At 55.9% G+C, this 15,347-nt stretch overlaps 1 protein-coding gene across 2 annotated transcripts in view; it reads left to right on the top strand.

Moving 5' to 3' along the window:
• Cdk18 (cyclin dependent kinase 18) overlaps positions 1 to 15,347 on the top strand; it is a 25,082-nt gene extending 9,735 nt beyond the window's left edge. Inside the window, exons 2-16 of one of the 2 annotated variants that reach the window (XM_075987891.1) lie at positions 6,271 to 6,401; positions 6,595 to 6,674; positions 7,138 to 7,263; positions 8,499 to 8,555; positions 9,467 to 9,581; positions 9,735 to 9,829; positions 10,102 to 10,164; positions 10,726 to 10,849; positions 11,004 to 11,124; positions 12,079 to 12,176; positions 12,336 to 12,441; positions 12,548 to 12,590; positions 13,118 to 13,208; positions 13,465 to 13,542; positions 14,062 to 15,347. In XM_075987891.1, the coding sequence (XP_075844006.1) occupies positions 6,296 to 6,401; positions 6,595 to 6,674; positions 7,138 to 7,263; positions 8,499 to 8,555; positions 9,467 to 9,581; positions 9,735 to 9,829; positions 10,102 to 10,164; positions 10,726 to 10,849; positions 11,004 to 11,124; positions 12,079 to 12,176; positions 12,336 to 12,441; positions 12,548 to 12,590; positions 13,118 to 13,208; positions 13,465 to 13,542; positions 14,062 to 14,096 (1,338 nt within the window). In that variant the 5' untranslated portion in view covers positions 6,271 to 6,295 and the 3' untranslated portion in view covers positions 14,097 to 15,347. Of the gene's footprint in view, positions 1 to 6,270; positions 6,438 to 6,594; positions 6,675 to 7,137; positions 7,264 to 8,498; positions 8,556 to 9,466; positions 9,582 to 9,734; positions 9,830 to 10,101; positions 10,165 to 10,725; positions 10,850 to 11,003; positions 11,125 to 12,078; positions 12,177 to 12,335; positions 12,442 to 12,547; positions 12,591 to 13,117; positions 13,209 to 13,464; positions 13,543 to 14,061 lie in introns of both variants that reach the window. The other variant, XM_075987890.1, reaches the window with a different exon arrangement.

Raw genomic sequence — 15,347 nt, 5'->3', positions numbered from 1 at the left:
ATTTCCCCAAGGCACCCAGTGGCTGGGTGCCTGAGATAAGGACAGGGCAGGGGAGCAGAGGGTGTCAGGAAGTCCCCAGTTTTTGGTCTGCCTTTGGGACTGAGGGTCAGACCCTCTTGGGCTTTAGGAAGGGGGTAGCCCCTCATTATATCTTTCAGCCTCTGGCCGTAGGCCCAGAAACTGACTCCAGAACAAAGCCTCACCCTCCCAGTGAGTGGTGACCCAAACAGAGCAGGTTCCACGCGTGCCTACTGTCCCGTGCCAGCAAAGCACAAGAACCACCGTGCCTTGGTGTGGGACAAGTAGTAAGTTAGGCCCCATTGGAAGCAGGGCACCCAGCTGCCCTGGGTTGGGGTTGACAAAACTGAAGACCCAAGAGACCCAGAGTACATGTGCAAAGCTCGCTGGAGGCAGAGCCCATGGAGCAGGGCTGGTGAGACAGGAGGCCAGTCAGGAGGGCCCAGATCCTGACAGAGCTTCGTGCAGACTGGGTATCGGCAGTCCTGTCTAGGTGGGAGGCTCCAGAGAGCATGGAAGGAGTTCTCTGAGCTCAGGGCTGGCCTCTGAAGTTAAGAAGTCATGCTCATCCCTACCCTGAGCTTCTTCCTAGTGCCTGTCTGTTCTGCCAACCTCCTCAGCCTCCATGTTCTCCTGGCCAGGGTCCCAAGCTCAGCACAGGGATAGGAGATACCTGAGGTTGTCCTGGGCTAGGGGACAGCAGGTTAAGTGTACCCTCCATCTGGACCATGGGCCCCTGTAGCTGGCCTGAGCAACTCTGTGGCGCTTGCTTCCTCCTAAGAGGAGCGTTAGGACCTCTCCCTTGCTTTGCACTGGCCCTGCCATGTGTGACCTGCAGAGCTGCCTGAAGAGGGGGACTTCAGCATCCACTCTTCCAGGGTACGGAACTGCTTGCCCCCAGTGCCTGTTCTCTTCCCTGCTGGCATCTGGGCCACTGGGGAGACAGTGGGCGGGGCTGTGTGGTTAGGTTGCAGCTGCACGGAGAGCCAGAGCCACAGTGGGCTGTGCTGATGCTACCCGAGGTCATCTGATACCCAAACCTTACCGCTCCATCCAACTCCTGATCTTTGTACACAAACCTACGTTCCCAGTCTCTCCCTGCCCCCCCCCACCGACTGCTCAGCGCCCTGACTGCTCAGCCTCATGTCCTTGACTGCTTTCTCACCCCACATAAAACCTACCCGCCAGCCACTGCTTCCCTCCTCCACGCTGCCATGACGGGCCCAGTCCGCTGTCTCTCACTTGGGTCTCTACTGGAGCTGCCTGACAGGGCTGCTTGCCTACGTACAGTCTGTTATTAGCATAGCAGCCGGAGGGAGTCCATTCAAACACGGGTAGGATCTTGCCACTCCTCTGTTCGCACCCTCTGTTCACACCCTGCGGTACACCTAGATTCCCGACACAGCAGCTGCTCTGCATTCCCTGGACTGCATAGGACTGCTCAAAAGGCTAGCGCTCAGGTCTGCCTCAGGGCCTTTGCACCTGCCCCCCCCCCGCCCCTGCTAACCTGCTCCCCCCAGTCCCTGCTGACCTGCCCCCCCACCCCACCCCCGCTCACCTGCTCCCACCCAGCCCAGTCCCTGCTGACCTGCTCTCCCCCCCCACTTGCTTCCGCCCAGTCCCTGCTGACCTGCTCCCCCCCCACCCCCGCCCTCACTGACTTACTCCCAACCATCCTCACTGATCTGCTTCTCCCACCCTGTCCTGGCTGACTGCCCCCACTTCCCCCACTTGGCCACTTCCCCCACTTGACCTCCCGCCCCACGCTGACCTGCTCCCTTACATTCTACTCTGAACTACTTCTGAGGCTTCACCTTCATTTTAGCAATTTATTATTTTTATTTTATGTGCACTGGCGTGTTGCCTGCATGTATGTCTGTGTGAGGGTGGCGGATCCCCTGGAACTGGAGCTACAGTGGTGAGCTGCCCTGTGGGTCCTCTGGAAGAGCAGCTACCGACTATCTCTCCAGCCCCAGGGAGCCTTTTCCCACCCATCCTTCTTCCCCATCCCTCCTCCCTTCTTGCGTCTACAACCCTGCTTGTTTCCCTGGCTGTTTATCTCCCTACCCATCAGAAGGCACAAGGCCAGGCTGGAGGGTGGCTCAGCTGGAGAGCGCTCGCCTGACTGTTGACTGAGGTGGGGAAGAACATTTGCGACTCCGGGCTCAGGGAGGGGACAGGAGTGGGGAGAACTTCAGCTTGCAGAGAGCAGTGATGTGGTCACTGTCGTGCACTTGGTTTGAGCAGGACAGTCCCTTCTTGCGGGCGTCTATGGTGCAGACTGAAACTCTCCAAAAGCACCTTCTCCTTCCTCGCTGGCTCCCTGCTGGCCTGGGAGTCTGGCCCCTCCTCCTGTCGCCTGTGACACCCTTGTCTCTGGCACCAACAGGAAGTGCTGGCAGCTGGTGTGTGCCGAGGAGACAGAGGCTTACCTGGGCAGGAGGCGGGAGGCCAGCTGACTAGGGTCTGCCTACCCAGCCCACAGTCTCAGAGGGGCCTCTGCTGTGCCCTCCCCCATGCCACCCTGCCGGGTGACACCCCTACACCACACGTCTCTTACCCTGGCACCAGTTGCACGGGACAGACCCAGATGGCTCTTTGGCCTGGGGACAAAGGCCACACTGTGCCTGGCCCTGGGCGGGCCTCAGACTGGGTCACACTGGGTCTTTCTGTCTCTAGTTGGGGACGAGAGGCAGACAGCACCAAGGTGACAGGCCCTTTTCCTGTCTCCCTTCCCCCTCAACCCCCAAATCTGAGGAGCTGATTCTCCCAAGGCAAGAGTGACAGAGCATCTTGTGTCTTGAGCCAGGGAACAACAAACCATTCAGTGCCCCGGGTGCCCTGTCACACCCAAGACCCTATTGGGTTCAATGCCCTAATTGTCCCTACCAGAGAGAAGTAGCCACTCTCTGCTCTGGTCACCATTCCCGCTGCCTGTTCCCATGTCACCATCAGGAAGTCCATCCTAACGTCTGACCTCCGTTCCTCATGCTGTAGTGACAGCCATTTCCTCTTGGCCACTTCTCCAGTACAGAGAACAGCTGGTTGCTGTTGCTATGCGGTCATCCATCACACTGCTCAGGTCGAGCCTGGAGCCTGGAGCCTCGGTTCCGTTCCGCTTTTCCAGCTCTTCCTCCCTGCTCTGCCCTCCGCTCCATCCTAGGCCAGCTATAGGCTCTTTACTCCCAATTGAACCCTAGAGAGAGCAGATGGGATTTTGGCTTGATCTTTGTCTGATAGAAATTATCCGCCCTGAACAAAAGCCAGGGTGTAAATCATGGCAGCTACCGGGAGTTACCGAGCCAGCAACACATCCCACCATCCCGTAAGCCCACACTGTAGGGTGGCCTTATGGGAGAGCTGCTTTCAGACACGGCTGGTCCCTCTTGATAGAGCTGACACCACGAACAGACAAGTATGTGTGTCCCCTGCATCCCTTGAACAGCCTTGGCCTCATGTCCCATGTCCCCTCAGATAGCTCTGGCAGTGTGCGCGTGTGCACACACATGCACACGCATGCACGCGCACACACACACACACACACACACACACACACACACACGCCGTTCCGCTCGGCTCGCTCCTAGAACTTAGGAAGCTTATGTGTGTTCCCCAGTCCTAGCATCTCCCCTGTGGGGCTCCTGCAGCTGTGTCTGTCTCCTTCCTGGACCCTCTGCAGCTCTGAGGGCTCTTCTCCTAGCCCACCTCACCTGAACCCCAGATGCTGCCAGCCATGTCTACACATGCTGATTATCAGGGACCCTATTTTTTGTTTTGTTTTTGTTTTCTTGAGACAGGGTTTCTCTCTGTAACAGCCTTAGCTGTCCTGGAACTAACTCTAGACCAGGCTGGCCTTGAACTCACAGAGATCCTCCTGCCTCTGCCTCCCAAGTATTGGGAGTAAAGGCGTATGTCAATACTGCCCGGCTACCCTGTTTTAAATACACATCTTCTCTGCCTGTCTTGGAGAGACAGGGCTGTAATCCTAGCCCTTGAGAGATTGAGGCAGGAAGACTGGAAATGCAAAACTAGCCAAGACTACATTGAAATACCCATTGCTACAGTAGAGTGGGTAGGAACCATGGCTCAGTGGTTAAGAGTGCTTGCTGCTCTTTCAGAGGACCTGGGTTCAAGTTCCCAGAATCCATTTCAGGCAGCTCTCAGCTGCCCGAAATTCTAACTCCAGAGGATCCAACTTCCTCTTCTGCCCCCCAGGGGAACCTATACACATGTGAAGTACTCTCTCTCTCTCTCTCTCTCTCTCTCTCTCTAAGAACCCCTGAAGGAGAAGGTGGAGGCAGTCTCCTTGCCTACCACTAGCAAGGCCCTGAGCCCCCAAGCGTTTTCCCAGGCTCCAGCTCCAGAAGCTGGTAGTTAGCATGTGTTCGGATGACCCTGGTCACGGCAGCATTCGGCTGCACACCAATGAACATGTACGTGGGGTGCTTGCCGCCCTCTGGTCTTGCTAGAAATGAAGGTTACCAGGTAGGGGACGACTGAGTCTTCTTGTCCCTGGAGCCTGTCTGTCCTGTTACCATTGCCTGTGTGGGTCCTTTGAGCCAGATGCCACACATGGGGGCATGTAGCAGGGTGGCTGTCCTCTGGGAGCTCCCTGAGTTCTGCAGAGGGCAGGCCTGTGACGTCATACAGGCTGGGGCCATAAGTGGGAATCCAGCTGGGGTGGGCCTAGGTGGGCAAGGCAAGGAAGCTGAGGAGAGCCCTGGGCAGCACGCTGACAGTAGCCTGAGCCCCTCGGGAGGGAACAGGGATCTTGTTTAGGTACTGTAACCGAGTGTTCGGCGGCGCCAGGCTGTACGCAGGAGATGCTCCACCCACCGGTGGTGTGGCATCCTGACTGACTTGGTCTGCAAGCTCCTCAGCAGAGGAGGACTCAACAGGCCATGCAGGCCAAAGCCTTCTCTTGGGTCAGGAGAGCCTGAGGGCCCAGCTCAGTTGTGGTAGGGGCAGCCAGGAGCACGGAGTGCCAGGAAGAGGACCTTTTCCAGGCTAGCAGAGGACAGAGGATATGATCGTTAAGCAAAGCAAACATGTTACTGACCCATAATCCTTTAAACCAGGAGGATTCGGGGGGGGGGGCCTGGTTGCCTTGGCAACTGGGTGCCGGCCAGCCACAGGCCTGAGCATCCTCCAGAAGTGGGTTATAAGTAGGCCCAGGGAGGAGTGCAGATGCCCCCTCCCATAGGGTTGGCCCTCCTGATGCCTTCCTGGCCAGGGTGGGGAGCTAAGGGGGTTGTGTAGCCTCTGGTGCCTGCAGCCCCTCTGTAACTGAAGGCAGTATGGTGCCCAGCAGGATGTCGATGTGACTGTAGATGGATGCTCTTGAAGCCCACGGAGGGTGGGGCCTGTGGGAAAAGCATGGTTGTACGGGCTTTTAATCCCAGCACTCAGGAGGCTGAGGCAGATGAATCTTTGTGAGTTTGAGGCCAGCCTGGTCAATATAATAAGTTCCAGGCCAGGCATTAGAAATATACAGGGAGACTATGTCTCAAAATAGGGATAAAGGAGGGAGGGAGGGAGGGAAGGAGGGAGGGAGGAAGAGAGGGAAGGAAGGAGGGAGGGAGGGAAGGGGGAGGGAGGGAGAGGGAGGGAATGGAGCATCCACCTGTGGGAAGCAGCAGTAACATTCGTGGTGCCGTCCGGAGGGCAGAACTTAGAGGGCAATAGAACAGGGCAGCTCCCGCCCCACTGTGTCCTCAGCCCAGGGCACCCAGGCCTGCTCAGAGGACTGTGGCGAGGGAGGGGCCAGCAGTTCAGGCTTCCCTTTTCCTGGTCTGCCTTGGGTTTCCCACGCTGCTCCTGACTTGCACACTGCAGCTGGAGCAGAGGTTGGGCTTTGTGCTCGCTCTCCCTTGACCTCCTTCCCGAGGACCCAGGGTGAGAGCGGGAGCATTCTCGTATCAGTATCAGGTGTCAAGACTATTGACAAGTGGGCACCAAGCAGTTAGGGTCTTTCAGAAAGAGCCAATGGCCTGAAGGCCATCCAGGTATGGTCTCCTGTCTCAAAGATCTCCAGACACCCTAGCTGAAGGCTGACTGTCGAGAGTGTACTCGTTGATGCTGTAACGGCAGGGGAGGGTATAGTCATGGACAGAAGGTGGCTGAGAGTCACAGAGGAAGGAACAGGATTAGATCCGTCATCATGGAACTGAGGCTCTGGTCAGGATGACCTAAAGCCTGGCTCCCATGGGTATAGAGCGGCCACATCGCCTTGTTCTTTCCTCTCTATCCCAGGACCCACAACGGCCCCCTGCTGACCATGAACAAGATGAAGAACTTTAAGCGAAGGCTTTCCCTGTCCGTGCCCCGCCCAGAGACCATTGAGGAGTCCTTGGCTGAGTTCACCCAGAGGAACGAGGATGAGGGTCAGGCTACCTCGCTCTTTCCCTCCCAGACTCCCTGTGAGCCCTGCTGATTTGCTGTACATCAGGGCCAGAGGGGGGTGGGTGCCCTGGGCTGTCCACAGACCGTGGAGTGGGAGGTAGGAACCAACGCCTGTCCTGCTCAGGCGTGCCACTCAGCGCTGTGGACTGAAACCAAGCGTGTTCTCCCCCGCAGATGGCGGGGATGAGCCCGGGCAGCTGTCCCCTGGCATGCAGTACCCACAACGGCAGAGTCAGCGCCGCTTCTCCATGGAGGTGAGGGTGCCCCTTCAGGCTCCACAGGTCAGGCCCATCCACAGCTGTAGACATGGCACAGTGGTTCCCCCGATCACTGGGGGCTCAAATCGAAGTAGGTTATTGAGGGAACTGCATGAGAATATATGTCAAAGACTAGAACGCTCCTGGCTAGACAGCTTGTCTGTTGTTATGAGCCACATATCTGTGCTAAGTATAGAAAAATGTGCTTACGAAATTACATTGTGAGGGTGTGAGATTCGTGCTCTACAGTCCGGCTTCTGTGGCCTAGAGAGGGGATGAAACCTCTTAAGGGTCACACAGTAATCCTTGTAGGTTCACATTTGTATACCCTTCAGGTAGCCATGAACCTGAGGTCACAGCCCGTGGCTTGGCCCTGCTCTATAAGAACAGATAAATCCAGAGTGAAAGGCAGGGACCTCCTGAGGCCAACATGGTATTCCCGTCTCATCTGCCACCTCAGGACCTCAACAAGAGGCTCTCTCTGCCCATGGATATCCGCCTGCCCCAGGAGTTCCTGCAGAAGCTACAACTGGAGAGCCCAGGGCTGCCCAAGCCACTCACCCGAATGTCTCGTCGTGCGTCCCTGGTGAGTCCAAGGAGGGTCAGAGTGTGCTGAGTGGGAGACACCAGTCAGGGTAGAGAGGCAGAAAGATTCCTGTGCCTCTGGCGCCACCTGCTGGTCTCTCTGGATTCCAATAAATAGTCTCCCTACAACAAGTAGGCTCCAGGGTCTCCCAGGTTAAAACCAATAAACATTGTTGTGAGTCATATCTGTACTCCCAGCATTCCTTGGGAGGCTGATGCAGGGTGACAAGAATTCAAGGTCAGCCTGGGCTGCGCAGTTCCAGGACAGCCAAGGGTACACTGTAAGACTATATCTCAAAAAAACAAAACCAGAAGCCAGATAAGGTTCAGGTGGTGTTTCGCTGTGTAGAGACGTGGTTCGAGACTCTCCCTGCCTCGCCGTCATGGGCATATGCTTGGTCATCCCAAACAGCCATTGTGCACACCCACAATCTCACTAATGCACTAATGGGAGCAAAGTCTAGAGAGCTGTCACTTCCTCTCCAGTGGCCTTTGATAGAAAGAAATAGGCGCATCTCTAGAGTCAGTCACTGCTGTGCGTAGGAACCTGGAGAACATGGATTAAGGAAGCATGTTCCTGCTGATGAGAAGAACAAGCAAACACACTCAGCTATGGTTCTCTATTGCTGCTACAAGGCCACACGGTCTCTTATATAGCTCACATATGTTATGTAATACTTAATGATAATGAAAGCCCTCCCCAGTAAAACAACAAAGAAACAGACAGACAGCCCGACCTGTCAGAACACCCATCACAGGCTTCCAGGTCCCAGCTTCCTGTGAGGAATTCCTAGGAGCCTCACCCGTGAGTGGGCCTCAGAGCCTGTCTTATTAAGATACGTCCTGTCCTGAGCCAGATGAGATGAACTGATGAGAGACTTTGGGGGGATGTGTGTGGGGTGTCTCTACAAAGTAGAGAATGTCAGGCCTGCCCTGGAGGAGCCAGTAACCTCCTGAGCAAGAGAGCCATGCAGGCAGTGAGGTGGATGCTGGGAAGGCAGCTCGGCAAGGTGTGTCCATCTCCGACTCATGGAGGAAGGGCCCCCATCGAAGGGGTCCCTCAGCTCTCATAAGGAGAAAAGGACGACTTTGAAGCTGCCCTCCCTGGAGCTTGTAGCCTTGGAGCTTCTCTGTACAATGGGGGCGTCTCGCTTCCGGCCCTCCCTCCTGAAGGAGTATGGACTAGAAAGATCTGCTGGGCCTTTGAGTCTCACAGTCTCCTTGTCTCCTTCCCAGTCAGATATCGGCTTTGGGAAACTGGAAACGTATGTGAAACTGGACAAGCTGGGGGAGGTAAGAGTCGGTGTTGTTGTCGGGGCAGCAGGATGGTTGGTGACGACTCTTCTGCCCCTCACGGCTCCTGACCCTCCGAGTCACACTGTCCCAGCCTAGCAGCCTGGCCTGGCCTTCAGCAGCTGTTGAGATGTCCCTTGATCTTGAGTGAGGCCTAGAGGACAGAGGTCTCTGGACAATCTAGTCAAGTAGTTATGGCCTGGATTTGAACCCTCACTAGCCCCACGACTGACACGTCCCATGGCCTCTCACCTCAGTTTCATTCTCTGTCAAAGGATGACAGTGGTGATTTTATTGTTGGGGAAGATTGCAGGGTACCAAAGGAAGTTCCTGGTGTCTGCCACACAGCAAGGGCTCTGGTACTAAACTGCTTCTACATCGCTGTGTGAGGCTCTGTGACTGGAGTGGGTATAGGCTTGTGAAGGGTAAGAAGGCCCTGTCTTTCAAGAGCCATATCATCATGACCTAAGAGCAAGGCTGGGCTATAATAACCGAGGGGCAGCCAAGCTGGGAGCAGAGCAATGGACAGCCCACTCCAGCGGGAGAGCAGAGGAATGGGCAGCCCACTCCAGCAGGGGAGCAGAGGAATGGGCAGCCCACTCCAGCGGGGGAGCAGGGGAGCAGAGGAATGGACAGCCCATTCCAGCAGGGGAGCAGGGGAGCAGAGGAATAGGCAGCCCACTCCCGCGGAAGAACAGAGAAATGGGCAACCCACTCCAGCCGGGGAGCAGAGGAATGGGCAGCCCGCTCCAGCCAGGAAATTGATTGAGATACTTTCAGAAAAAGCAGACCATTTGAACAGAGGGAGTAGGGTACCCAGCTTGAATCCTAACCCAAGCAGACACCTAAAGGGTGGAACTGGGAACAGGAACAGGATCCTCCTGGGGCTGACCAGGAATGCTCTGTCCCAGGGTACCTATGCCACCGTCTTCAAGGGGCGCAGCAAGCTGACAGAGAACCTCGTGGCCCTGAAGGAGATCCGGCTGGAGCATGAGGAGGGAGCACCCTGTACTGCCATTCGAGAGGGTACAATGTCCGGGTCTGCACCCTGGGCCTCTGGGAGGAGGGGCTCAACCTACACCTGGTGGGAGCCTGGGTGAAGGGCCATCTTTGGCCCTTGGAAGGGATAGTGGGGAGGTATTGGTGGGCCTGGGGACCCAGGTGGGCCTGTCTCCCCAGTGTCTCTGCTGAAGGACCTGAAACACGCCAATATTGTGACTCTGCATGACCTCATTCACACAGATCGGTCCCTCACCCTGGTGTTTGAATACCTGGTGAGCTGGACTGGGGCTGGCAGCCTCTTCCCCTGTGGTGGGTGAAGTGGGTAGGGAAGAGAGAGGGTGAGGGTCTGGGAAGGGTGGGGCAAGGGAAGGACCCTAGCGTTTGTTTGTCAATGAAGTTCCCATGCGGAAGAGGGCCAAGGGTTCAGAGCCAGGGCCCTGTGCTGCCAGCAGGCAGGGGCCAGACTGAAGAGGGCTTCCTTTTAGCCTGGGTCTGGACCACTGGCCAGGCAGGGGGCAGCACTGAACCTAACTGTCTGTTCCAGGACAGTGACCTGAAACAGTATCTAGACCACTGTGGAAACCTCATGAGCATGCACAATGTCAAGGTGAGGACCTCATCATGGCAGCCACCTGCCATCAAGGCCAGCGCGGGGTGCTCCTCTTCCCACCAGCTGCTGAGGTTGCTCGGCGCTTCAAACGTAGGAAGGAGGGAAAGGCCACTTGGCTAGTCTAGAAGCCATTCTGAGCACCCCAGCCGAGAACAGACTTGCCATCCACTTCTGTCTAGCTGCTGGCACAGATTCCTCTCTTAACTCTGACTATCAAGCATGAGCTCTCTGCCAGAGTGAGGGGAGGCCTCTGAGGAACGAGGAGGGCGGATTACCAGCTCTGGTGATGAATAACTGAGCACATCCATGCCCGCCTAGAGGACCCTCACTCCCTCTGCTCTCCTACTTCCCATGTAGAGGCCACGCCAGCCCCTCACACTCACTGCCTCCTCTTCGTGTGTGACTCCTGGTGTGCACAGGTCCCAGGTGGCCTGCAGGGTGGCCAGCAGAACCAGGGAGCCTTCCTAGAGCCTTCCTCTCTGGTCTGAGACAGAGGCAAAGGGTCTCCCACATAGGACCTGGTCCTATCACACTTCCCCCTTTCCCTCTCTCCGCCAGATTTTCATGTTCCAGCTGCTCCGGGGCCTGGCCTATTGCCACCGCCGCAAGATCCTGCACCGGGACCTGAAGCCCCAGAACCTGCTTATCAACGAGAGGGGCGAGCTAAAGCTGGCTGACTTTGGTGAGGCAGACGCCAGGGTCAGGGGTCAGGGTTGGCAAGTAGGTCTGACCCCTGGGGTGCACAGTCTCCTCAGGATAGAGGGATTCTGAGGGATGCCCAAGAACCTGACTCTCAGGACCCTTTAGCAGAGATTCAGCGACCTCTCTGTTCCTAGGCCTGGCCCGTGCCAAATCAGTGCCTACAAAGACGTATTCCAATGAGGTGGTGACTCTCTGGTACAGGCCCCCAGATGTGCTGCTGGGATCCACAGAGTACTCTACCCCCATTGACATGTGGTGAGTAAGCAGCAGAGGGGAGTAGGAGAGACTGTCCATGACTTTAGACCCTGTCCAAGATGACCCTGACCTTGCTCAGAGTGCCCCTTCTCCCTGCTGTGCTACTGTTAGCAAATTAAATCAGAAATATATCAGTGTCTCTGAGCTTATAGACCCTCTAATGCTGTACTTCTGATATGCCTCCCCATGAGTAGAGGTGGGAATTGCCAGAGGGTAGATGAGTTTTCTCCCAGAACATTTGGAAGAGACATACTATTTGATTATTAAAATTGACAAATGTATGGTTTGGTATAGACAGAAGTTTCTGTCCCGCCTGGTCCTGTAGACATTCAGTTCCAAATGAACACAGAGGCTTATATTAATTACAAACTGTGTGGTCTCTTAGCTCAGGCTTATTATTAGCTAACTCTTACAACTTAAATTAACCCATAATTCTTATCTATGTTTAGCCCCATGGCTTGGTAACTTTTCCTGGTAAGACATTCTCGTCTTGTTTTCTCTGCATCAGGCTGACGACTAAGTCTCCGCCTTTCCTCTTCCCAGAATTTTCTTAGTCTCGTTGCTCAGCCTATGCTTCCTGCCTGGCTACTGGCCAATCAGCATTTTATTAAATCAACATGAGTGACAAATCTTTACAGTGTACAAGAGCATTATCACAAAGCAATTTAGTGTAAAATGAAAACCAGCTCAACTTGAAAGCCAACCCAGGTTTCTGGCCAAGCCCAAGGCTCCCCAGAGAGTGAGAATATGCACCTGTCTTTCTGCCTAGCAGACTTAGGGGACCCAGGGCTCACAGAGAGGGATCGTAGTGGGAGTCTGGTTGGTTCTAGGAGCCTTTTAAGATCCAGAGGTGACCTCCCAGGCTTGTGTTAGGGTGTCATTGACTCCCTCACACAGAAGCCTTAGGAGGGATGGTTGTGCTTCTTGGCCTCACCGTTGCCCTTGCTTCCCCAGGGGCGTGGGCTGCATCCTCTATGAGATGGCCACCGGGAAGCCCCTCTTCCCAGGCTCTACTGTCAAGGAGGAATTGTACCTCATCTTCCGTCTCCTGGGTTAGTTTCCCTCTGTACCCTCCACATCACCAGCAGGGGTCACCAGAACTCTGTCCACCTAGGAGCACAGAGGACTGGGCGGGGTGGGAACTACTCTCTGTTGGCTTCTTCTGTGTTGAACCCTTGCAGTATAAGCTTCTTACCATTCCAATTCTCCAGGGACTCCTACAGAAGAGACATGGCCGGGTGTGACGTCCCTCTCTGAGTTTCGAGCCTACAACTTCCCCCGGTACCTGCCACAGCCGCTGCTCAGCCACGCTCCCAGGTAGTCCCTTGCCAGGCCCCTGGCTCCCCACTGTGATCTCCCTCCCAGAGGTTCGGGTCCCCAGCCTGTCCCTGGCTGTGCCTGTGCCAGCGCCTCCTCCTTGCAGGTTGGATACTGAAGGCATCAACCTCTTGACCAGCCTCCTCCTGGTGAGTCTCCTCCAATCCTACCCAGAGAGAGAGAGACACTAAAGAAAGTCCGGCCGGTAGCTCAGGCCTGCAGCTCCAAAGCCCCAAAGGGACACTAGTCCCTGTGCTTGGTACTCAAGGCCTGGTTGGGCACTTCCTGAGGACGGGAGGCTCAGTTTTCTCAACTGCATGGCGGGTATCAGTTTATGCTTTAGAAGATGCTGGGGATACGCCAAGATTGTGGGGCTGGCACAGCGCCCACCTGAGAGCAAGCGCAGGGTAAAGGGTAGTTAGCGGTGCAATCTGCGAATAGCGCCAATACTCCCTCAGGTGATGATTGGCATCTTCTGCTCATGTATGCCCATCCCAAGAAGCAGTCGTTCCCCGCCCCCCCGTGGAGCCCCATTTTAGTTTTTTCTGATGTCTGAATCCTGGTATCCTAAGCCCCAAGGCTGCCTGGTTTGGGTCAGATGGGGGCTTCTCCCACCTCGGCCCATTTTCTAGAAGGTTCTCCAGCAGGGCCCAAGAGCCTACCCTGTGCCTTTCAGTATGAATCCAAGAGTCGTATGTCAGCAGAGGCAGCCCTAAGTCACCCCTACTTCCAGTCTCTGGGAGAACGCATACACCAGCTTGATGACAGTAAGTACCCAAGGGATGGGGCCAGAACAAGGGAAGGGGCAGTGGATGTGGGTGGAGCTATCACAGGGGCTGGACCCTTGGGTCCAGGCAAGTCATCTTGGACACATGGATACCCCTTCCCAATTCTCATTTGGAGAACTGAGTCTTGCCTGGAGGCTGCCTCAGCTCTGTGGATTTAGTGGAAGTGGGGACATTAGGTACAGGAGCAAGCAGAGTGGCTCCCATGAGGCCTCCCCTTCCCTCTTCTCTTGTCCAGCTGCCTCCATCTTCTCCCTGAAAGAGATCCAGCTCCAAAAGGACCCAGGCTATCGTGGCCTGGCCTTCCAGCACCCAGGTAGGGCCACAGGCTCCCCCTAAACTCTCTGTTAGAAGCAACCAAGTAGACTGCCTTCCCCAGGGAGGACTCTCCTTTAAGGAAGAGATGGGCCTGGCGGTCTACCCTTGTGGTGAGAAGTCTACACCCCCTCGTACATACCTTACGCGAGGTTCCTCCCTCACCCACTGCCTTTTACAGTAGCCCTGACAGGGGTGCACCCTGTCCCTGGTGGGTTCTCTTTGAAGATCCCAAGCTCCTGGCCAGTCCACACTTTGTCTCTAGCATAGCCAATGGCCTTGGACTGACAGTGGTTCCCATGCATGGTCTAAGTAATCTTTAAAACACCCTGTGGACTGGCACTGTAAATGCTTTTCACTTGAGTGAAACCGAGGCCCCTAGAAGATAAGTCCCAATTTCGCACAGCTCACAAGCAGCAGGGATGAGACCCGAATCCAAGTACACGCCCTTGCTTCCTGGATCAAAGCGTGTGAAGGACAAGGGTCCCTTTAACCCTTCCCGTCCCGCTCCATTCTCCAGGGCGAGGGAAGAACCGGCGACAGAGCATCTTCTGAGCTGCGTCCAGCGTGCTGCAACTCGAGGGACAGGAGGCCACAGGGAACGTGAATTCAGGAAGTATGGGGCCTGTGTGGCCATCCGAGGGCTGAGCAATGAACGCCTGTGGCCAGTCTGAGGACCACTTGGCAGCCCTGGTGGTAGCACTTGCTTCCTTTCCTTGCTTGCCACGCACCTCTGTGATGGTTCCTACCTGGACACCAACCCCTTTGTCACCCACTGTGGGATGGGGCGTCAGCTGCTTCCCTGAGAGGAAGTGAGGGGCAAGGAGGAACCTGGGACCCTTTCCCAGCTGCAGTGCGGGGTAGTTGGGGGGGGGGCTGGGTTTTCCTGGCTCATCAGCCTGACAGACCCCTTCCTTAGCCTTTGGACACTCTCCCTTCACCTTCTTCCCCTCCAAGAACAAGGACTACTCCAGGAACAAGGTCCTGGGACCCTGGAATTGTGCCAGTGTGTGTGCTAACCCCACCCCAAGGCAGACCTCTCTGGAGCATCAAAAAAAAAGGAGCCCCTCTTGTCACCACCCCCCATACTGTTTTCCCCTCCTTGCCAGAGCCCTGTGCCCTCTGGCTTGAACCAAGGCTAAAGAGCACAGCATGCTGCCCATGTCCAGCTGCACCTGGAGGTAATCTGGGACTCCCAGCTGTACTCCTGCCACCTCAGCCATCCCCCTGCCCATCCCCCAGTCTGGAAAGGGTTGCCTTAAACTGGCAGGTGGAAGAGTACACTGTTCCTGGAGCTCTGACCTAGCCCCTGTGTCCCTTCCTCCCTAAACCACGCCCATGGGTGTTATCAGCCCTGAGGGATGATAAGTCAACCCTGTCTCAGGGTCCTGAGGCTGGCACCCAGATATGCACGGTCACCCTGACACTGGTACCAAGGTAGCCTTGGCTCTTTGGGGTTGGTGCGGCCTCTCCTCCATCCACCACTTCCTTCCTAGCCCTGTCTACCTGACCCTGGCACCAACCTCCAAAGAGGGTGGTCCTGAGAGCAAAGGTGCTGGCACCACTATGTAAGCTGCAGAGGGTACCCTTCCTCCATACCCACCTCGTGTTCCAGGTCTCCCCACACTTGGTTGAACTTGAAGGGCAAAGGCCAAGGGGACGACAAGCCCATGTTTTCTCCACAGGCCCCATGCCCATCCCCACCCCTTGGAGCCTGGGTTCTCCCTAACCCCCTTCCCCACTGACTGTGAATGTCCTGTGACTCAGAGCAAAAACAGAATATATTTAATTCATGTTGTACAGAAA

The sequence above is a fragment of the Microtus pennsylvanicus genome, chromosome 10, assembly GCF_037038515.1.
Source record: "Microtus pennsylvanicus isolate mMicPen1 chromosome 10, mMicPen1.hap1, whole genome shotgun sequence".
Taxonomy (NCBI): Eukaryota; Metazoa; Chordata; class Mammalia; order Rodentia; family Cricetidae; genus Microtus; species Microtus pennsylvanicus.
The sequence above is the reverse complement of the archived record's forward strand: the minus strand, read 5'-3'. Positions and strand labels throughout refer to the sequence as shown.